Consider the following 24,167-nt stretch of genomic DNA (forward strand, 5'->3'; position numbering starts at 1 on the left):
GCTGAGTCAACCCTGAGCCGGTGAGATTTGAACAGCCGAACTGCAGAACTGCAGTCAGCTGAAGTAGCCTGCAGTGCTGCATTTAACCACTGCGCCACCTCGGCTCTTAGATAGATGGGATGGCAATAGTAACAGAGCCACAATCATCATGTGAAGCTTCGAATCATCCTGAGGGCCTTGACAAAACTCAAGTCACAGTGTTATTTATAATTACAGGTAGTCCTCGACTTAAAACAGATCATTTAGTGACCGTTCAAAGTTACAACAGCACTGAAAAAAGGAACGATAGTTTTCCACACTTACGACTGTTGTGGCGATTCCCCATGATTGTGTTGACAAAATTCAGAGGCTTGGCAATCGACTTACATTTATGACGGTCGCACTATACGGGGTGTGTGTGTGTGTGTGTCCTGCGATCCCCTTTTGTGACCTTCTGACAAGCCAAGTCAATGCGGGAAGCCAGATTCACTTAACATCCGTGATCGTAACTTCGTCAGCGCGGCAATTCAGTTCATAATTGCGGCAAAGGGGGATAGCAAAATGGGGCGAAACTCACTTAACAGCTGCCCTGCTTAGCAATGAAAATTTGGGACTCAGCTGTCATAATTCAAGGACCACTAAAGGATAACAATGCTTAATGCTGAACGAAAAACCCAAAGCGCTGGATTTTTTTCCTAATTTGGGAGATCAGAACAGAAATGGAAAGGACTAGTTTATCCTTGGCACTGAAAGCTAGTTTTTAATGTTCTTTGAATAGCTTATTCTTCACTTTTCTAAAAGCTGCTGTTAAATTTTTAGCAGTTCCTGCTCCGGCAGTTCTTCCCCTCTCATTCCTGTGAGTTCTTCCTTGTGTGCTATTTTTAGACTTCAAAGGTGAGGGTGGAGAGTTACTCCCATGTACACACCTGTGCGCGAGACACACTGGGACGAGTGAGCAGAATAAAAATGCCTTATTATTACATTTCTGTGCCACCCAGCTGCTATTGATCTATTTTCACTTTCTTGTTCATTGTCTATTTTACTGCGCAATTCTCCTCCTGTTTCATTTGCACTCTTTTTCATTCCTTTCTTTTTTATTGTTGTGTGGGAAGCCCACCCACCCCTCCTAGAAGAATGAAACATTTTGGGAAGTATTTAAAAAAGGCAGAATATTATATTTCTCTAAAGGAGAAGCGGAGAAACAAGTTTCTAAAGGCAGAAAGCAGCTTCCAAGTCTTTCTTAATAGCTTACAGCAGATGCCGGCACTTAAAAGAGCTCATTGAAAGAGGAAGGCAAGTATCCAGATAGCTTTATTCATAAGCCAAGCAAATACTGCAGGCAGAAGCCCATTCAAGGCGGGATATTTTGAAACTTCTTGCAGCAAAGTTTGACCGCTAACAAAAGTAGAGCGATAGGATTAGAAGCAGCTCCTCGGCACTCAAGATCCAATCCAGGATGAATGCCATTATAGCCTGTGGGAAGTTATCACCCAGCCCTCTCCCAGAAAAATGAAATATCCTAGGAAATATTGAAAAGGCAGAATATTTCTCTGGATGTGAAAAGAAAGAAACATGTTTTAAAAGACAGAATAGTTGCCTGTAGCTTCCTGCCCATCCCCACTGTTAATGGGCCATTAAGAAGGCCAAGCTAGTCCACTTTACATAATAAAGACTTCTCCACTTCAGCTCCAGGGGGACGGGATTAAAGCATGATAATATTGGCCCTTTGCTCAACTGACCACATGGCATCTGAGAACTCAACCAAACCTGGATTCAGCCTAGAGAGTTGCCCCCGCAAGGCCCCATGGGAGTCTGACAACCAATCAGAATACATTTCTTACACAGGAACAGGAAACAGAGAGGTGGGACTAAACAGGGTATAAAAAGCCTAGCAAGCCCCTCCTTCAGTCCTTCTCTTCTTCTCCACCAACATTGAAGCATGTGATCACCTTTTCTGTCCAGGGCTCAAGCCATGTGGTCCTGTCCACCATTAAAACCATCTTTCCAAGCAGCCTCCATGTCTCCAGTGTCTTTTTCCCCACTTGGAGCCGAACCCAGAAGGACATTTCTTTCATCAAGCCACAGTGGGAATTGCGTCACAGAAACTTATAAATATCCATCCACTCATTCAACCTCAGAACCACATGCTGTTGTTGGTTCTGTTCATCATTAAATCTCCTTCCCAATCGGACTCTGCGTTCTTTCCAGCGTCTCTCTCTCTCTCTCTCCCAACTTGGAATTGACCTGGACAAATTTTCCTTCCAACAGTTGTAAGATGCCCTGGAGTAGCCCCACAGCGAGACAGGCGGCCCATAAAATTAACCCATACATAAATAATAAATAAAATAAACCTTCCAATCATACAACTCCCAGCATCTCACAAGATAATAAAAACAGCCTTGTAAAAGATCAAGACAGCAAAACTTAATTGAATATGTCCTCACTTCTCCTTGGATCTAATTAGGAGTTTACTTGAATTATTCCCAAGGGTTAAGTGTCTTTTTAGATAACTCAAGTCAGTCTCAGCTGGCTGGATTTGAAACCGAAGTAGCATAAAAACATGTTTTATTTTCTTATTGCCTTAAAGGTATAGCTGGCCCTTCTCCCCATATGGCATTCAAAGCACCTCCAATTATAAAAAAACCAAAAATGTATATATAATTTCAACTAAACCAACATTTACAATTCCACCCTTAAAGCAACATTTACCTCCCCCGCTCTCCTAATTTTGGGGAAATGTTAATCCACTATCAGTTTGCAGAATTTTCCAATAATCTGATCATTTTTATCCTGCCTTTATTTCTTTACAATTGCAGGCAGTACTCGATTTACAACAGTCCATTTAGTGACAGTTCAAAGTTACAACATCACTTTAAAAAGTGACTTAGGACCTTTGTTCACACTTACAACTGTTGCAGCATCCCCCCTCCCCCACCCAGGGTCATGAGATCAAAATTCAGCCTCTTGGCAATGGACTCATATTTATGACGGTTGTAGTGTCTTGGGATTATGTAACCCGTTTGCAACTTTCTGACGAGCAACGCTAATGGGGAAGCCAGATTCATTTACATTTTGCTAAGTTCACAACTGCTGTGATTCACTGGTGACAAGAAAGGTGGTAAAATGGGGTGAAAAGCCACTTGTCTCGCTTAGCAACCTAAATTTTGTGCTCCGTTGTGGTCCTTAAAAGTCGAGGACTGCCTGTAACTCAAGGCAACAAACACGCATAACGCACCTCCTCCTAGTTTGTTATTTATTGCACTACATCAGTGTTTCTCAACCTTGGCAACTTGAAGTCCTGTGGACTTCAACTTCCAGAATCCCCCAGCCAGCATAGCTGGCTGGGGAATTCTGGGAGTTGAAGTCCACAGGACTTCAAGTTGCCAAGGTTGAGAAACACTGCACACTACATTACATGAATTGCAATCCTATCCAATTCTTATTTCCTCCAATTCAACTTTCTTCTATTAGTGTTGTATGCCAGCCTGTAGATGCCACATGCTAAATAGATCAATAACACGTTGGCTTTGCAGATGTTTTCACGTGCAAAACATCTGCATCTTTCCAACACACGCACGCACACAAACCCCTCCCACTATATACACGGGTCAGTCAAGGGCAGAAAACCAGACCGGAAGAGCCGGCAAAGCCTATCGGGACTTGAAGTCCCTCCGAACGCGAGCCAGGCGACGTACGCATGCGCAGCGGTCCGTGCGCGGCGGCGGCGGCCGGAGTAGGCGTGGCGCGAGGGCCGGAAGCTGCCCGGGGCATGCCGGGAGTCGTAGTCCCTGGCGGTGACGGAGCGGCGGGGCGAGGAAACGGGAGGCGGCGCCGGGCAGAGGCTTCCCGCGATGGCAGCGGGCGGAGGCCTCGGACTGGGTGTCTCTCGGGCGGGCGGAGAGAGCGGGGGTCCCTGAGAGACGCCTCCCTGCCTCCGGGGATGGAGGTCGGAGAGCAGGAGGAGCGCAGGTGGGCGCTGCGCGGTTGTGGGGGGGAGGGGAGCCGTGGGGGGGGGTCGCTGAGTTGGGGGGGGAGGGGCCGAGGGGAAGGGGGGGGGCTAAGGGAAGGGGGAGTCATGGGGGGGCGACATGGGGGAGGGGTTACAGTCATGGGGGGGGTCCCCTGAGGCTAGAATACAGGCAGTCCTCGACTTACAACCACTCGTTTAGTGACCGTCCGAGGTTACAACGGGCACTGGCCAAAGGGACTTAGGACTGTATTTCATGCTTACGACCGACGGAAGGGACATAGGTTGATGTTTTGTGCTTACGACCGAGGAAAGGGACTTAGGGCCGTGTTTCTCACTTACGACCAACACAAGGGACTTAGCGTGGCGTTTCGAGCTTACAACCGATAAAGGGGACTTAGGGCCATGTTTCTCACTTACGGCCAAGAAAATGGACTTAGAGTCAGGTTTCATGCTTACGACCAATGAAAGGGACTTAGGGTCGTGTTTCTCACTTACGACCAAGGCAAGGGACATGGTGGTGTTTCAATGAAAGTGACAGGGCCGCGTTTCTCACTTACGACCAACGAAGTGGGCTTGGAGTCGTGTTTCAGGCTTACGACCGATGAAATGGACTTGTGATGGTGTTTCATGCTTACGACCGATGAAAGGGACTTAGGGCCGTGTTTCTCACTTACGACCAATGCAAGGGACTTATGGTAGTGTTTCAATGAAAATGACAGGGCTGTGTTTCTCACTTACGACCAACGAAGTGGGCTTAGAGTCGTGTTTCAGGGTTACGACCAATGAAAGGGACTTGTGATGGTGTTTCATGCTTACGACCGATGAAAGGGACTTAGGGCCGTGTTTCTCACTTATGACCAACACAAGGGCCTTGTGATGGTGTTTCATGCTTACGACAGATGAAAGGAACTTAGGGCCATGTTTCTCACTGACAACCCACAAAATGGGCAGGGTCGTGTTTCACGCTTACAACCGATGAAAGGGACTAAGGGCCGTGTTTCTCACGATCAACAAAAGGGACTTAGGGTTGTGTTAACGATTGCACATGATTCACTTAAGAACCACATCACTTAATAGTGCAAGTTTCTGTCCCAAATGCTGTCGTAGGTTGAGGACTATCCCTGCAGCTCTGAGGAGCAACCGTGCCAAAAATGAAACACCTTCCACCGTAACAATTGTTAGCAAGGAAGACATGGCAACAGATTAAACACAGAGTAGGACTATCCAGTTATGAATGCGAATTTAACTCTCTCTACAGGCAGTCCTTGGATTACAATGTTGTGTTATATTAATAACAGAGTTGGAAGGGACCTTGGAGGTCTTCTAGTCCATCCCTCTGTTCAAGGCAGGCGTCCTTATAAGCAACCCGTTTAAACGGTTCTCAGGTTTATTATTTGAAAACAAATGATTGATTTGTAGAAAGAATGATTATATATAGAGTTAGATAGTGGTTATGTTTATTTGTAAGGGAATAGAATCATTCCATCGTTCTGTCGTATGGCTGGAAGGGACCCTGGAGGTCTTCTAGTCCAACCACTTCAGACAAACGGCTGTCCAATCTCTTCTTAAAAACTTCCAGCGTTGGAGCATTCACAACTTCTGGTGGCAAGTAGTTCCATTGGTTAATTGTTCTCACTGTCAGGACATTTCTCCTTAGTTCTAAGTTGGCACATTGTATTAGTATTATACTATACCATTACATATCATCTATTATTGGTAGCCCTGACTTACGATCACAATTGAGCCCAAAATCCCCGTCGCTAAGCGAGGCAGTTGAGTTTAGACCCACTTTACAATGCTTTTGCTATAGTCGTTATGCGAATCACTGCAGTTGTTAAGTGAATCATGCAATTGGGAAGCGAATCTTGCTTCCTCTTTAACTTGGCTTGTCGGAAACCAGCTGGGAAGGTTACAAATTGTGATCAGGTGACCCTGCGACACTGCAACCGTCATAAATTCAGCTCAGTTGCCAAGCCTCCAAACCTTGATCTCGTGACTACGGGGACGCTGCGACCGTCGTAAGTGTAAAAAATGGCCATAAGTGACTTGCTTCAGTGCCGTTGTAACGCCAAGGTCACTCAATGGATTGTAACCAATAACCATGCGTCCAGTCACGGCAGTGGATTTCCCACTTGCAATGGATGGCTGTGAAAGTTGGACCATAAAGAAGGCTGAGCATAAGAAAGAATGGAGGCCTTTGAACTCTGGTGCTCGAGAAGACTCTTGTGAGTCCCTTGGACTGCAAGGCCATCCAACTGGTCAGTCCTGGAGGAGATCAACCCCAGCTGCTCTTTAGAAGGCTGGATCCTGAAGAGGAAACTCAAAGACTTTGGCCACCTAAGGAGAAGAAAGAAGGACTCCCTGGAGAAGAGCCTCATGCTGGGAACGATGGAGGGCAAAAGAAGAAGGAGGGGACGGCAGAGAAAGAGGTGGCTGGATGGAGTCACGCAAGCAGTTGGCGTGAGCTTCAATGGACTCCAGAGGATGGCAGAGGACAGGAAGGCCTGAAGGAACGTTGTCCATGAGGCCACGATGGGTGGAACACCACTTCGCAACTAACCACAACAACTATCCATCCATCCATCCATCCATCCATCTATTTATCTATCTCAAGTACTTTGGCCACCTAAGGAGAAGGAAGGACTCCCTGGAGAAGAGCCTCATGCTGGGAACGATGGAGGGCAAAAGAAGAAGAAGGGGACGGCAGAGAAGGAGGTGGCTGGATGGAGTCACTGAACCAGTCGGCGTGAGCTTCAATGGACTCCAGAGGATGGGAGAGGACAGGAAGGCCTGGAGGAACGTTGTCCATGGGGGTCTCAATGGGTCGGACATGACTTTGCATCTATCTATCTATCTATCTATCTATCTATCTATCTATCTATCTATCTATCTATCATCTACCTACCTACCTACCTACCTACCTACCTACCTACCTACCTACCTACCTACCTACCTATCTATCTATCTATCTATCTATCTATCTATCATCTCAAGTACTTTGGCCACCTAAGGAGAAGGAAGAAGGACTCCGTGGAGAAGAGCCTCATGCTGGGAACGATGGAGGACAAAAGAAGAAGAAGGGGACGATAGAGAAGGAGGGGGCTGGATGGAGTCATCGAAGCAGCCGGCGTGAGCTTCAATGGACTCCAGAGGATGGGAGAGGACAAGAAGGCCTGGAGGAACGTTGTCCATGGGGGTCACAATGGGTCGGACACCACTTCGCAACTAATAACAACAACCAATTAATGAGAATATTTGTAGCTCAGGATTGAAACGAAGAGTCCTTGGTGTTTGGTTGCAAGTTGAGGACTACCTGTGCCTCTTCTATGAAGGAGTCGGGCGTTTGAGAAATATGAAAAATAAATAAATGGCTATTATTATTTTTCAAAAGGATGCCTGGGCAGATTTAGCAGGCCCAGGCTAGGAGGAACTCCTACTTGCAAGCAACTAGCTATTGTTCATTCCAAGCCCTGTGGGAAGGGTTGAAGAGTGCTTTAACGCTAATGATGGTTCTCCAAAACCGACCTTTTAAAAAGCGAGGCCCATCAACAACTGTGAATCATAGCGATGCCCGTCCTCCAGGTTGGGTAGCAATGCCTCCGTTTGACAGGTGAGCCGCAAACCCAGGCATTCCTGAACTCTTGCCCTGGAATTCCCGGGAATTATCCACGGTCAAAAAAATAGGAAACCGGGAGAGATTTATCATCCATCTCTTCTGGATTTTTGTTTTTTTAAAGATCCTCTTTGGAATGAGGGATAACAGGTAGTCCTCAACTTATGCCCACAATTGAGCCCAACTTTTCTGGTCTTAAGGGAGAAATTTGTTCGCTGAGTTTTGTTCTGTTCTTCTGGCTTTTATTTCTGCCACCGTTGTTAAGCGAATCACCGCGCTTGTAAAAATAGCAACACGGGTGTTTAAGTGAATCGTTGCATTTGTTAAGTTAGTAATCCGGTTGTTAAGTGAATCTGGATTCCCAGTTGCTTGCCCAGAAGGTCGCAAAAGGGGAAATCACGTGACAACCACCACCACCACCCCCGGGACACTGCGACCGTCGTAAATGTGAGTCGGTGGTCAAGCATCCGAATGTAACTCACAAGACTGCATGAGTGTGAAAAGGGGTAAAGGGAGTCTCTTTTTTCATTGCCGTTGCAATGTTGAATGGTCACTAAATGTGAACGGTTGTTTGGCTTCCTGTAAACCCCTGAATCCGTTTTGCCTTTCTGTTTCTGTCTCAATAAGCAGTAAATAAATAAACAAATAAATAAATAAATGCAAACAAAAACCTGTTTTTGAAATGAAATGGAAAGTGGATTGTTTGATTCCTGGCAATTCTTGTTTGGCTCAGGATCATATTTCATCTCATTTAATTGCAACCAAAAGCTCTTTCTGCTCGACATGTAGTCCTTCAACTTATGACCGTAACGGAGCCCCCAGAATTTATGTTGCTAAGCGAGGCCACTTGTGAAGTGAACTTGGCCCCGTTTTCGTGCCCTAGTTATGTTAAGTAGATCTGTGCAGTCGTTAAGTTAGTAGCACGGTCGTTAAGCGAATCCGGCTTCCCCCTTGACTCTGCTCGTCAGAAGGTCGCCAAAGGGGATCGCTTTGACCCCGGGACACTGCGACCGTCATAAATATGAGTCAGCTGACCCTGGGGTTGCTGCAATGGTCGTAAGTGTGAAAAATGGTCGTAAATCGCTTTTCCCAAGGCCGTTGTCACTTCAAATGGTCACTAAGTGAACTGTTGTAAGTTGAGGATTACCTCAAGAAGTGATTCTGGGTGAGTTACATTTCCCTCAAAAGGGAAGAAGAGGAGGAGGAGGAGGAGGCTGGAAGGGACCTCGGAGGTCTTCTAGTCCAGCCCCCTGCCCGAACAGGAGACTCTATCCTTTTTGTCGTCACATGCTATCCTCCTGTGTGCTCTGCCCCCCCATGCATGCGCGTGTGACTGTCTCGTGCATACCAGTGCATACCTGTGCAGCCCCCCCCCCCCCGCATCCCATACACTCACTGTCCATTTTTGGCTTCCAGATTTGTGCCAGAGGCTTTCCGGGACCAGAACAACACATGGGGGGGCTTTGCAGTCCCCCGCCCCCTCTTTTGGCCCTGGAGGGCCTCCTGCACCAACCTGGAAGCCAAAACAGGGTCAAGGGGGTGGTGGGATGAGAGGTGCGACGTGTGGCACACATGCCATACCTTTGCCGTTACGGCCCTATAAAATTTCAGACAAGTGGCTGAAAACGATGCAAAGCATCAAAAGTCCAAAGAAGGATAAAACTGACTCTTGGCTTACACCAGGGATGGCTAAACCTTTTTGGATCGCGTGCCAAAAGCGGGGGGAACACAGGGGTGTGTGCATCCCCCCACCCCACCCTACGGCTTAGCTTTCGTTTTCGTTTCCCCAACAAAGTCCTCCCTGCGAGTCGGATGACGCAAACCAAGTTTGGCTTGTCCAGGAAACCTGGCCAGTTGCTTTCAAAGCAGGCCAAAGCGGTTTGTCTTAGCTGAACCTAATCGAGGAACGCTCCCTTCCAAATTCTTGGCAGAGATCCCGCCTCGCTCAAGTAACCGGGGAGAAGATCCCTTTTTTTCACGCCACAGATAGAATAAAGCAAACTTTCCTGTGGGAGACACACACCCCACACACATACATCCCATAATTTCCAGCCCTCCCTTCAGCCATTTGCAGTAGAGGCTTGACTTACTTGACTTACGACAGTTTGTTTACTGAAGAAACTATGACCCTAGGGGGAAAAAATGACTTAGGATCGTCCGTCCCCCCATTTCTAACTCTTGCAGCATAGTCTCATGATCAACATCCAGATTCCTGGCAACTGACTCATATCTATGACGGTGACAGTATCCCAGAGTTACGTGATCCCCTTGTGCGACCTTCTGGCAAATGAAGTCAATGAAGAAGCCTGATTCCTTTCACAGCTGTGTGGCTAACTTGAGTGCTATCCGGCCCTATCTAACAAAATGAAATTCAGTGGTTCTACATTTAGGCAAGAGAAACGAAATGCACAGGGACAGTATAGGTGGTTCCTTGCTCAGTAGTAGTAACTGTGAGAGGGATCTTGGAGTCCTAGTGGACAACCATTTAAATAGGATCCAGCTGTGGACAGCAGCTGCCAAAAAAGCCAACACAGTTCTAGGCTGCATCAACAGAGGGAGAGAATCAAGATCACGTGAAGTGTTGATACCACTTTATAAGGCCTTGGAAAGGCCACACTTGGAATATTTGCATCCAGTTTTGGTCGCCACGATGTAGAAAAAGATGTGGAGACTCTGGAAAGAGTGCAGAGAAGAGCAACAAAGAGGATTAGGGGACTGGAGGCTAAAACATAGGAAGAACGGTTGCAGGATGGATAATGGTAGGTAAGAAGGAAGGAAAGATAATGGTAGGTAGGTACGAAAGGAAGGATGGAAGGAAGGAAGGATAATGGTAGGTAGGTACGAAAGGAAGGAAGGAATGATGGAAAGAAGGAAGGAAGGATGGATAATGGTAGGGTAGGTACAAAAGAAAGGAAGGATGGATGGATAATGGTAGATAGGTATGAAAGGAAGGAAGGAATGACGGTAGGTAGGTAGGTAGGTAGGGAAGGAAGGAAGGAAGGAAGGATGGATGGATAATGGTAGATAGGTACGAAAGGAAGGAAGGAATGACGGTAGGTAGGTAGGTAGGTAGGAAAGGAAGGATGGAAGGAAGGAAGGATAATGGTAGATAGGTACGAAAGGAAGGAAGGAATGATGGTAGGTAGGTAGGAAAGGAAGGATGGAAGGAAGGAAGGATGGATAATAGGTAAGAAGGAAGGAAGGATGGATAATGGTAGGTACGTACGAAAGGAAGGAAGGTAGGAAGGAAGATAATTGGTAGGTAGGAAGGAAAGAAGGATAATGGTAGGTAGGGAAGGAACGAAGATTGGTTGGCAGTAGATCTTTTGTTATTCTGGAGGCTGGATTAATCATACGTCTGTGTGTAAATAACACACCCATTTTCTAATTTGCATGTGAATGCCATGGCACGACATGCGCTACTGGAACAGCAGCAGATTAAACCCTTTGGGCTCCAAAGCAGCCAAAATCCTCAATGTGCTCGGATGAAGCAGTCCGTCCCAAGCGGTGCGGCTTTTCTCACAACAGAAATTCTTAGACCAATATGGGCAATCCTCAGCTGACATTGCAACTATTCGTTTAGCGACCGAAACTACCATTTCTCACTCAGTGGCTGTTTCATTTGATGGAGTGACATGATGACAGCGTTCAAACATCTAAGATGAGGGGCTCAGCCTGTTTTCCAAAGCGCCTGAAGGCAGGACAAGAAGCAACGGATGGAAACTAATCCAGGAGAGAAGCAACGTGGAATTAAGGAGGAATTTCCTGACAGTGAGAACAATTATAACCACTGGAACAGCTTGCCACCAAAAGTTGTGGGTGCTTCATCACTGGAGGTTATTAAGAAGACACTGGACAGTCACTTGTCTGAAACGGTATAGGCTCTCCTGCTTGAGCAGGGGGCTGGACTAGAAGACCTCCAAGGTCCCCTCCAACTCTGTTATTCTGTTAACAGTTGGAGGGATTGAGTCTGTCTAGTTTAATGAAAAGAAGGACCAGGGGAGACACGATAGCAGCCTTCCAATATCTCAGGGGTTGCCCCAAAGAAGAGGGAGTCAAACTATTCTCCAAGGCACCTGGGGGTAGAACAAGAAGCAATGGGTGGAAACTAATCCAGGAGAGAAGCAACTTAGAACTGAGGAGGAATTTCCTGACAGTCAGAACAATTAACCAGTGGAACAGAAGTTGCCTCCAGAAGTTGTGAATGCGCCAACACTGGAAGTCTTTAAGAAGATGTTGGATAGCCATTTGTCTGAAACAGTATAGGGTTTCCTGCCTAGGCAGGGGGTTGGACTAGAAGACCTCCGAGGTCCCTTCCAACTCTGCTATTTTATTGTATTGCATTTGCAAAAGGGGTGGGGGGGACTTAGTGGCTGGGCCACACCTGCAAGATTGTGCGTTTCGTTTCTGTGTGTATGTGTTTCCTGGTTACCAGATAGGCTTGAAGGACATGGACTTTAAACCCAGAGTTGTCCCCGGGGAAGAGATTCCTGCCAAAGGCCCAGAATCATACGTGGCAGAATGGACATATTATGGGTGGATATATTACTGGAAATAGGTCCGTGATGGCAAACCAATGGCATGCAGAGCCCATTCTGTGGGCACGCAAGCCATCGGGCCAGCTCAGTTCCACTCTACATATGGGAGCGGGGTGCATGCACAGGGGGGGGGTGTGTGTGCTCACATTGCATTTTGGGGTTTCGCACGCACATTTGGCCCTCGGCACCCAAAAAAAGTTAGCCATCACTTCTACAATGACCCTAAACTGATGGGGGAGGACGGAGGTTTCTCCAACCGGTCTGGTGGGCACCGGAGTGAAAGGAAGGCTGGTGGTCTTCATTTTTGTTTCAAAATATACTTTTTTATTTTCCATTTTCATAACATACAATCACATATATACTATTACATAGCCAGTATCCTATTGTATTAAGTAGTAATTACATCCGTTCTTCTTGCCATCAACTCCCAGAAAGATAAAAACCCATTATTAGCTCTTCTGCCTCTCTCCTACCTGCTTTCTTCCCTCCATCATCCTTTTCTACTTCCCCTTCCTTTCTCCTTCTCCTCTCTCTTCATTCCACTCCTCCTTATCCTGCTCATCTTCCCCCCTTGCCCTCTCTCCTATCCCTCTCTTCCCATCTTTCTTCTCCCTCTGTTTCCCACTCTTCCTCTCATTGGTGAATTTCCGCTTCTGGAGATTGCACAGAAGTGGTCTTCATTTTTAACAGACTTCCAACAGTATTTTGAGGCCGATTGCCCAACAGAATAACAACTGTGCACGCCTGCAAACTTGTAACTTTTTTGTTTTTATTTTATTTTTAAAAAGCCCAACAGATTTAGAATAGATCCGAATGTATTAACTTCTCAAAAAAAGAAAAAAATACCCAAAGATGGAGATTTAAAGTATATTCTGTGCCGGCAGGCCTGGGGTTGTTGAGCTCCCTTCCCCTCTCGACAGGTGTGGTTGTTGGTTATTTTAAATGTCTATTTTGTATTTGCATGTTCCCCTTTCCGTTGGAGTTGTTCGCCGCCCTGAGTCCCTTTTAGGGAATAGGGCGGCATATAAATAAAATAAAACTTCGAAACTTCAATATTCTCCTTTAAGTACAAACTAACTTTCTTGAGATGCATTGCATCAATTTTTTTTACATCCGGCGTAATGCAAAAAGGTTTGCTTGTTGGTTTGAATTGCACCCTGGCACAAACCCAAACGCAGGATGGTTTTCTCAGCATACGGCCTCTTTCCGTCTTCTCCAACCTGGTGCCCGCCAGCTGGGCTGGGCTACTACAATGACCATCAACTGATGGGGGATGACGGAAGTTTCTCCAACCCGTCTGGTGGGCACCGGGGGTGAAAGGAAGGCTGGTCTTCTTCGTTTTTAACAGACTTCCAACAGTATTTGTTAGAAAAAAAATGTCACAAACTTTTCCCACTGTAATGACACAGAGTGTTTCTCAGCCTGGACAACTTTAAAGAGGTGTGGACTTCAACTCCCAGAATTCTCCAGGCGGAATAGCTCCCTCTCTTGTCATCCCTTTCTCCGCAAACTCTCCACTCCAAGAGAGAAAGGAAATCCTGGGAGCTGAAGTCCGCAAAACGTTAAAAGTTGCCAAGGTTGAAAAACACTGATATAGAAATGGGTTTTTAAAACAAAATATCACAAACAAAAGAACATTCATCATTTAGTGACGAAATGAAGTGTTGTAAGTCGAGGAACATCTGTCTGAAACCCCACCTTGAAAACAAGCCCAACTATCCCAGGGGTGCCACTTTAGAGCCGAGGTGGCGCAGTGGTTAGAGTGCAGTACTGCAGGCTGCTTCAGCTGACTGTTATCTGCAGTTCGGCGGTTCAAATCTCACCGGCTCAAAGGTTGACTCAGCCTTCCATCCTTCCGAGGTGGGTGAAAAGAGGACCCAGACTGTGGGGGCGATATGCTGACTCTGTAAACCGCTTAGAGAGGGCTGAAAGCCCTATGAAGCGGTATATAAATCGAACTGCTATTGCTATTAACTGGGAGTCTTTCCGTGCCCTGCCACCTGCCCTGCCAAGGGTGCAGCTGGTTCCTTCTGCGTGCAAAACAGTGCGTCACTAGCAAACAACGGGGCTCTTGACCATGTAAGGCTGGGGGGCCGATTTCACCAGGGCGTTTCCATTGGGGTCTCTTAGTGTTGAGAGGTGAGGATGAAGCCGCAATTTGCCGAAGGTCGAAGCAACAAGATCCTTCAACTTGGAAATCTGTCTTCTGGGCCGGGGAGGGCAAACCTTTTCGGCACCGAGTGCCACACCGTGCATGTCTGTGCATGTCCACGCTCCGGAGCACCAGAAACCTGGCTGGCACACGGACATGCCTGTTTTCTGGCGGTTTTCAGGCTGTTTTTGGCCTGAAAAATGGCCCGAAAACGACCCAAAACCAGCCTGTTTTGGGGGCCGTTTTTCAGGGCGTTTTCTGGTGCTCCGGCACCTGTGAATACCAGCTGACCAGCCTAAATGTGCATGCTGGAAATCAGAAGAGCAGCTGGTGAAGGTGCACATGCCCACCGAGAGGTCTGTGCGTGCCCACCTCTGGCACGCTTTCCATGGGTTCATCATCACGGTTCTAGACCTTCCCAGTACAGGTCAATGTCTTTGGATAGCCACTGTCTTAAAGGCCCTTGAAATAATAATCAGAATAGAGCTGGAAGGGACCTTGGAGGTCTTCTAGTCCAACCCCCTGCCTAGGCAGGAAACCCTATACCGTTTCAGACAAATGACTATCCAACATCTTCTTAAAGACTTCCAGTGTTGGGGCATTCACAACTTCTGGAGGCAACTAGAAATGCAGATTCAGGATCTCCCAAAGGTTCTTTCCCCCCACCCCCCCAAGAGGCGACCGGATTTTCTGTTTTTTTTCTTTGAAGGGGTTTCGCTTCTCATCCAAGAAACTCCTTCGATTCGCTCTCTTCCGTTCTCACCAACTGAAGAAGCTTCTTGGATAAGAAGTGAAACCTTTTCAAAGAAAAACCAAAAAGTCCAGCTGCCTTTGGGACAACCACGACCTGGAAAAGTGTGAGGTCCATGGTAGACAGTTTAAGATTGAAGATGTGGGGAGGAGGAAGTAGGAGTAGGAGGAAGGGAAGGGAAGGAGAGGAGGAAAGAAGGAAGAGGTTAGGGAGGGTGGAAGCGAGAGAAAGAGAAGGAGAGAGGGTAGGAGGAACTAACAACCGAAACAGGTAGAGCATTCTAGGCGTTGATCACTCTGTGGCTGAAGTCGCATTTTCTGCAATCGAATTTGGAGCCGTTTCCCTTGAGTTTGCATCTATTGTTTGCCCGTGTGTTATTGCGGTTTAAGCTGAAGATGTCGTTGACAGGTAGGACGTTATAGCAGACAATTTTGTGTCCTAAGCTTAGCTCAAACCTTAGTTGGTGAAGTTCCAGTTGTCCAGGCCTAAAATTTCACACCTGGTGGCATCAGGTATTTTATTGTGAGCAGAGGAATTAAGTACTCTTCTTGTGAAATATCTCCGTATTAGTGCAGTGTTTCCCAACCTTGGCCGCTTGAAGATGTCTGGACTTCAACTCCCAGAATTCCCCAGCCAGCTGGCTGGGGGATTCTGGGAGTTGAAGTCAAGACATCTTCAAGCGGCCAAGGTTGGGAAACACTGTATTATAGTGTCATCCAGGTGATAGTTAGCCCAAAGGTGATATTTTCCCCCAAGAGGCAACTGGGCTTTCTGGTTTTCTTTTGAAGATGTTTCGCTTCTCCTCCAAGAAGCTTCTTCAGCTCTCTGGATGTGTCTTTGGATATTCACTAAACAAACTTTTGCAAGTTGTGGACGAATTGTACTTCTGCCTTCTAGGAAATCCTCTTGACTCAGCCTTCTTAAATGACACGAAGAAAGGGGAAGGGTGTCTTGGTAGTGAAAACAAATGTTTTATTTTTAGAGCTTAAAGCCAAGCCTTCTCTTAAAAGAGATAAATATTGCGGAACTATTGGGTGGATTTCATCCTGCACAATTCCAGATTTTACCGAGGAGAGGTCGATCCGGCGGATCACTTTGGATTGTTTTCTGCAGATAAAATAATTTGCATTAGTGTCGGTTTTTTGACTTATTCAGAGTCGGATGCTATCAGGATAGTTGGAAGCTTTAAAACAGCGGGTGTCCATCAATCCATCAGAATAGCAATAGCAACAATAGCAATAGTTAGACTTATATACCGCTTCATAGGGCTTTCAGCCCTCTCTAAGCGGTTTACAGAGTCGGCATATCGCCCCCAACAACAATCCGGGTCCTCATTTTACCCACCTCGGAAGGATGGAAGGCTGAGTCAACCTTGAGCCTAGTGGGATTTGAACAGCCGAATTGCTGAACTGCAATCAGCTGAAGTAGCCAGCAGTGCTGCATTTAACCACTGCGCCACCTCGGATAGAATAGGGATGCTACAATAGAATAGGGATGCTACAACCAACGGTCATAAGTGTGAAACATGGTTATAAGTGACTGTTTCCAGTGTCGTCATAACTTCAAACGGTCGGTAAATGAATGGTTGCAAGTCAAGATTGTAATTAGGTTGAATTCACTGCTGATTGTGAGTGTCAGGATGTTACAGATAGTCCTCAACTTACACCAGCCCATTAAGTGACAGCTCAAAGTTACAACAGCACTGAAAAAAATGTGGTTTATCACCATTTTTTTACTCTTACGATCCTGGTAGTATCCCCACGGTCATGTGATCAAAATGTGGGTGCCTGGCTGACTCAAATTTATGGGGGTTGCAGTGCCCCAGGGTCTAAATTTTGATCACATGGGGATCCTGCAATGGTCATAAGGCTTAAGAAGACAGGCTTAAGACACAGAAGGATCTTGACAAATTTGAACATTGGGCACTAATAAAATGAAATTCAATGGTGAAAAGAGTCAGGTTCTACATTTGGGCAAGAAAAACGAAATGCACAGGGACAGTATAGGTGGTACCTGGCTCAATAGTGCTAACTGTGAGAGGGATCTTGGAGTCCTAGTGGAGAACCATTTAAATAGGAGCCAGCCGTGGGCAGCAGCTGCCAAAAAAGCCAACACAGTTCTAGGCTGCATCAACAGAGGGATAGAATCAAGATCACGTGAAGGGTTGATACCACTTTATAAGGCTTTGGTAAGGCCACACTTGGAATACGGCATCCAGTTTTGGTTGCCACGATGTAGAAAAGATGTGGAGACTCTGGAAAAAGTGCAGAGAAGAGCAAGCAAGAGGATTAGAGGACTGGAGGCTTAAACATACGAAGAACGGTTGCAGGAACTGGGGATGTCTAGTTTAATGAAAAGAAGGACCAGGGGAGACATGATAGCAGCCTTCCAGTATCTCAGGGGTTGCCCCAAAGAAGAGGGAGTCAAACTATTCTCCAAGGCACCTAAGGATAGAACAAGAAGCAATGGGTGGAAACTAATCAAGGAGAGAAGCAACCTAGAACTGAGGAGAAATTTCCTGACAGTTAGAACAATGAGTCAGTGGAACAGAAGTTGCCTCCAGAAGTTGTGAATGCCCCAACACTGGAAGTCTTTAAGAAGATGTTGGATAGCCATTTGTCTGGAACGGTATAGGGTTTCCTGCCTAGGCAGGGGGTTGGACTAGAAGACCTCCAAGGTCCCTTCCAGCTCTGCTATTCTATTGTCTAAGTGTGAAAAATGGTCGTAAGTCATTTTTTTCAGCGCTGTTGTCACTAGATGAACTATTGTATATTGAGGATTACCTGATGATACATCAGCATTCCTGTTGAATGATCAAGGGCCCGTTTCCCAGGGTTCAATCTTTTCCTCGGGCTGTTTTTGTCCCTGCTCGACCAACAATCTTGGTAGCTGCGAAATGGGAACGTACGACCTTGTCCATTGCAGTGGGTTCTGTTTGCTGGATTGCTTTCCTAAGGGGATAATATTCCGCCTGGGCTTCCTGAGACTTGTCTCTCTGTTTCAGGAGAGAACATTGGATGTTGTTGGGGGACCTGAAGACTACGGTGGAAGGCTTGGTCTCCATCAATCACCCCAACGTCTGGTCTAAATATGGCGGCTTGGAGCGGCTCTGCAGGGACATGCACAGCATCCTCTATCACGGCCTCATCCTAGACAAGGTAGGGCTCTCTTAGTGCGCTTTGGGGCAGGAAAGGAAACCGGATTTTGTTTTAGGAAGTGTTTGTTTGATTGTTTGAGTCCCGCCTGTATTATTTTTACAAATAACTCGAGGTGGCAAACATATCCAACATGCCTTCCTCCTCCTGTTTTCCCCACAACAACAACAACAACCCTGTGAGGTGGTGATGAAAGAAATGTCCTTCTGGGTTGAGCTCCAAGTGGGGGAAAAGACACTGGAGACATGGAGGCTGCTTGGAAAGATGGTTTAATGGTGGACAGGACCACATGGCTTGAGTCCTGAACAGAAAAGGGGATCACATGCTTTTTTCTTGTTTATATTCAGCAGCTGTGAAGCTGCTGGCTCTCTTCCTCTTTTTTTCCCCCCGCCTGGTTGGGTTTCGGCCGCGAGTGGGAGGCCTCAGCCGCTACCAAGGGGAAGAATTTGACCTCCATTTCTCTCCCCCCACCCACCCCCAGGTGCATTGCCAGAAGACGGACTACTGGCAGTTTGTGAAGGATGTGTATTGGCTGAGCCCCCAGGCGGCCCATCACGTGGACAAGGTGAGTGAATTCGGAGAGGGAAATCCGGGAGGGTCCCAGGAGGAGCAGGGTTGGGAAAACACCGAAGTGGCTTTGTTGGGGGTGGGAAAGATTGATTGATTAAGATTGAATTAACTGCTGGAGAGAATGGTTTTTCTGTGGATTAATTGTTCTCACTGTTAGGAGATTTCTCCTTATCTTCCTCCCTCCCTTCCTTCCTCCCTCTTTCTATTTCTTCCTTCCCTCCTACCATCTTCCTCCCTGCCTTCCTTCCTTCTCTTTCTTACTTTCTTTCCTTTCTTTCTTCTCCCTCCCTCCTCCTTCCTCTTTCCTTCCTTCTCTTTCTTTCTTTGTTTCCTTCCTTTCTTCCCTTTCTTTATTCTCCCTCCTCCTCCTCCTCCTCCTCCCTCCCTCCCTCCCATCATCCATCCTTCCTTCTTACCATCTCCCTCCCCCCTCCCTTCCTTCCTTCCTTCCTCTCTCTTTCTATTTCTTCCTTCCTTCCTTCCCTCCTACCATCTTTCTCCCTGCCTTCCTTCCTTCTCTTTCTTACTTTCTTTCCTTCTTTCCTTTCTTTCTTCTCCCTCCCTCCTCCTTCCTCTTTCCTTCCTTCTCTTTCTTTGTTTCCTTCCTTTCTTTCCTTTCTTTCTTTCTTCTCCCTCCTCCTCCTCCTTCCTCCCTCCCTCCCATCATCCATCCTTCCTTCCTACCATCTCCCTCCCTCCCTCCCTCCCTTCCTTCCTTCCTTCCTTCCTCTCTCTTTCTATTTCTTCCTCCCTCCCTTCCTTCCCTCCTACCATCTTCCTCCCTGCCTTCCTTCCTTCTCTTTCTTACTTTCTTTCCTTCTTTCCTTTCTTTCTTTCTTCTCCCTCCCTCCTCCTTCCTCTTTCCTTCCTTCTCTTTCTTTGTTTCCTTCCTTTCTTCCCTTTCTTTCTTTCTTCTCCCTCCTCCTCCTCCTTCCTCCCTCCCTCCCATCATCCATCCTTCCTTCCTACCATCTCCCTCCCTCCCTCCCTTCCTCCCTCTTTCTATTTCTTCCTCCCTCCCTTCCTTCCCTCCTACCATCTTCCTTCCTGCCTTCCTTCCTTCTCTTTCTTACTTCCTTTCCTTCTTTCCTTTCTTTCTTTCTTCTCCTTCCCTCCTCCTTCCTTTTTCCTTCCTTCTCTTTCTTTCTTTGTTTCCTTCCTTCCTTTCTTTCTTTCTTCTCCCTCCTCCTCCTCCTTCCTCCCTCCCTCCCATCATCCATCCTTCTTTCCTACCATCTCCCTCCCTTCCTTCTTTCCTCCTCCCTTTCTTTGTTTCTTTCCTTTCTTTCTTCTCCCTTCCTCTTACTCATTCTTCTTCCTTCCTTCCTCCTTTTCACCCACACATCCATCCATCTTAAAGGAATTAAGATTGAAGATCCCAAAGAATCAATGGCAGAAGAAGTAGTACTTCCACAGCAGAGGAAGCTTGTAAAAGGCAGAGAGATTACGTCCATGTTATTCAATCTCGGCACCTTTAAGAGGTGCAGATTTCAACTCCCAGAATTCAACACCCCCGGCTGGCTGAGGAATTCTGGGAGTGCACAATGGCTTCCAATTTGCCAAGTTTGAGAAACGCTAGATTAAACTTTTCAGCTCTTCCATAGGGAGAGAGGCTGCCCCAAATTCACCCAGCTGATTTTATGCCTAAAATGGGACTAAAACTCACCATCTCCTGGCGATTGGCCCAACACCACCCAGCTGGCTTTCATGGCTGAGGTGGGACTGGAACTCACTGTCCCCTGGTGATTGGCCCAAAGTCACTTGGCCAGCATTCATGCCTAAAATGGGACTAGAATTCAGTGCCTTCAGATGATTGACCCAACATCACCCAGCTGGCTTCCATTCCTAAAATGGGACTAGAACTCACCGTCTCCTTGTGATTGGTCCAAAGTCACTCAATTGTGTCTCATTTGTACGGTGGGTCTAGAACTCACAGTCTCCTGGTGATTGGTCCAAATTCACTCAATTGCCTTTCATTTTTACGGTGGATCTAGAACTCACAGTCTCCTGGTGATTGGTCCAAATTCACTCAATTGTCTTTCATTTTTACGGTGGGTCTAGAACTCACAGTCTCCTGGTGATTGGTCCAGTCATCCAGCTGCCTCATACCTAAGGCGGGACTAGAACTCACTGTCAGCACCTCTCCATTAATTAATTAGGAAAGAAAGACCACAAGACTCCATGTGTGGAAATCAAGTGTACTTTTACTAATTATAAATGATTAAAGGCATAGCGAAGCGAAATCTGAATATTTAGGCGCGAAAGCGATTGATATATAGAATAGCCCATTCCCCACCCCTTGGCATCACAGTTCCAGTCCAATCATAATTCTTCCAAGTGTCAGGTGTGAGATAACTTCAAAAGGCATCACAAAGATGGAATGTCGGTGCTGTTAGTCCTGGCGGGAAACACCCACGCATGCGTAGTCCGATCAGCCGGTGAACTCCAGAACCTTCCTCCAGCACAATGAGTAACCCCTCCCAAATACCATGCCCTCCCTCCCCGTTTCATGGCAACCGAAGCAACAGCAAAGCAGAGGCTGACACTCCCAGTCTCCTAATAGTTAGTCCAAACTGGCCCTCCTTTCAATTGAAAGACGAGGAATTGAACTTGGCAATCAGTCTTTTTTTTGACTCGTTGGTTCCTCTTTTCTCTCAGGCTTTTTATTTGGGGGAGTGGGAGGGGTTCCAGGGGTCAGGAGACCTAGAAAAGGCCATCCCACCACCAGGGATCCTCTATTCCCCCTGATTTGGGCCTGCTTTTTCTTCAAACCTCCTTTGCAGTTTATTCATCTCCATGAGAACGGGCAGCAAAATCCGGAGAGGACCAGCCAGCGAACGGTGGCCGAGCTCTGGCTTCAGCACAGCTTGCAATTCCACTGCCTTTCGGCTCAGCTGAAGCCTCTCCTGGAGAACAAGCCCTACATCAGGAAGTTCTACACAGGTGAGAGCAGACTGGCTGCTGCCCCCCCCCCGGCCCTCCCCCTCCCCCGGTTCTCCCCCTGGTCCTCCGCCAGGCAGAAGTTGTGTTTCCTGTTTTGAGAAGCTGCCTTCTGTTCATCCTGTAGAGTAGAGAAGACTGGAATGGAGTATGAATACAATTAAAAGCAGAATAGAATTTAGGATATAGAATAGAGTAGAAATAAAAAATTGAATAGAAATTAGAATAGAATAGATATAGGAATTTAGAATAGATATTAGAATATAGAATAGAATAGAATAGATATTGGAATATAAAATAGAATAGAATAGATATTAAAATATAGAATAGAATAGGATAGGTATTGGAATATAAAATAGAATAGAATAGAATAGAATAGATATTGGAAAATAGAATAGAATAGATATTGGAATATAGAATAGAATAGAATAGATATAGGAATATAGAATAGAATAGAATAGAATAGAATAGATATTGGAAAATAGAATAGAACAGAATAGATATTGGAAAATAGAATAGATATTGGAATATAAAATCGAATAGAATAGATATTGGAATATAGAATAGAATAGAATAGATATTGCAATATAGAATATAATAGATATTGGAATATAGAATAAAATAGAATAGATTGGAATATAGAATAGAATAGAATAGATATTGGAATATAAAATAGAATAGAATAGATATTGGAAAATAGCATAGAATAGAATAGATATTGGAATATAGAATAGAATAGATATTGGAAAATAGAATAGAATAGATATTGGAAAATAGAATAGAATAGATATTGGAAAATAGAATAGAATAGAATAGATATTGGAATATAGAATAGAATAGAATAGAATAGATATAGGAATATAGAATAGAATAGAATAGATATTGGAATATAGAATAGAACAGAATAGATATTGGAAAATAGAATAGATATTGGAATATAAAATCGAATAGAATAGATATTGGAATATAGAATAGAATAGAATAGAATAGATATAGGAATATAGAATAGAATAGAATAGATATTGGAAAATAGAATAGAATAGATAATGGAATATAGAATAGAATAGATAATGGAATAGAATAGAATAGATATTGGAATATAGAATAGATTAGAATAGATATTGGAATATAAAATAATAGATATAGGAATATGGACTAGAATAGAATAGATAATAGAATATAGAAGAGAAAAGAAATAAGAAGAGAAGAGAATAGTGATAGTTAATCTTTTCAGCACCGAGTACTGAAACTGGAGCGCATGTGTGCGCAGGAGCACTGGAAGCCAGAAGAGAGCAGCTGACCAGTGCTCATGTGCGTGGTGGACAGCTGCTCTTCTGGGTTCCATCAGGCGCATGTGCGGCAGACAGCTGGCAACGGCACAGGTGCTGACAGAGAGGGCTCTGCGTGCCACCTCTGATATGCTTGCCATAGGTTTGCCATCACGGGAGTAGAGAATATAACAGAACACTTAACAACCATGTTACTCACTTAACAACCGCAGTGATTCACGTAACCACTGTGGCTGGAAAGTTCGTAAAACAGGTCCAAACTCACTTAGCCACTGCCTCGCTTAGCAACAGACGTGTCGGCCTCAATTGCAGTCGTAAGTCGAGTCCACCCTGTAAGTGGGCTTTCCCTGCTCATCTTCCACTAGCTTTTATCTGCTGCTTTGTGCGAAATACCTCGGTGGCCATATGGAAAATGGATGTTCCCAGCTTTTGTCTTTTTAATCCCCAATTGTCTGCCTAACTGTTTTCCCACGGAAATATTTTGGGTGAGGTGTCCAGCCTTGGTAAGGTTAAGAGTGGTGGACTTCAACTCCCAGAATTCCCCAGGCAGCTGTATCCGTTTCTTTTACCCCACTAAAGTGGGGAGAATGCAGAGGAAGGGATGACAAGAGAGTAAGCTATGCTGGCTGGGGGAATTCTGGGAGTTGAAGTTCACCCGTCTTAAAAGTTGTGAAGTTTGTAAAAGAAATTCCGCCCTAGAAGAGAAGCGCGGGAGCAAAGGGACCATTCGAGCCTCCGTTTTTCTTACTCTTTTCCCCCCAGATTCAGCTTTCCTGCTGAGCGACGCCCACGTCACTGTCATGTTGCAGTGCCTGGAGGCTGTGGAGCAGAACAACCCTCGGCTGCTGGCTCAGATTGACGCCTCTATAGTGAGAAATCTCCTGCCTTTACTTCTTTTTTCGGGGTTGTTTCTTTCTTTCTTTCTCTCTTTCTTTCTTGGTCCTTTTCATTTTTCTTTCTTTACTTCCTTCCTTTCTTTCTGTTTCTTTCTTCTTTCCTTCCTTTTCCCCCTCCCTTTCTCTTTCACTTTCTGTTTCTTTTTCTTTCTATCTCCCTTCCATCCATCCTTCCTACCTTTTTCTCTTTCTTTCTTTCTTTCTTTCTTTCTTTCTTTCTTTCTTTCTTTCATCCTTCCTTCCATCCATCCATCCATCCATCTATCCTTTATCTCTTTTTCTTTCTTTGTTTCTTTGTCCCTTTCATTTTTCTT

At 45.7% G+C, this 24,167-nt stretch overlaps 1 protein-coding gene across 2 annotated transcripts in view; it reads left to right on the plus strand.

Moving 5' to 3' along the window:
- Positions 1-3,783: 3,783 nt before the first annotated feature.
- RUBCN (rubicon autophagy regulator) overlaps positions 3,784-24,167 on the plus strand; it is a 66,460-nt gene continuing 46,076 nt past the window's right edge. For both annotated transcript variants that reach the window (XM_032225417.1, XM_032225418.1), the window contains exons 1-5: positions 3,784-3,948; positions 18,008-18,161; positions 18,640-18,723; positions 21,512-21,671; positions 23,720-23,826. In XM_032225417.1, the coding sequence (XP_032081308.1) occupies positions 3,920-3,948; positions 18,008-18,161; positions 18,640-18,723; positions 21,512-21,671; positions 23,720-23,826 (534 nt within the window). In that variant the 5' untranslated portion in view covers positions 3,784-3,919. The remainder of the gene's footprint in view (positions 3,949-18,007; positions 18,162-18,639; positions 18,724-21,511; positions 21,672-23,719; positions 23,827-24,167) is intronic.

This window comes from Thamnophis elegans, chromosome 10, assembly GCF_009769535.1.
Source record: "Thamnophis elegans isolate rThaEle1 chromosome 10, rThaEle1.pri, whole genome shotgun sequence".
Lineage (NCBI taxonomy): Eukaryota > Metazoa > Chordata > Lepidosauria > Squamata > Colubridae > Thamnophis > Thamnophis elegans.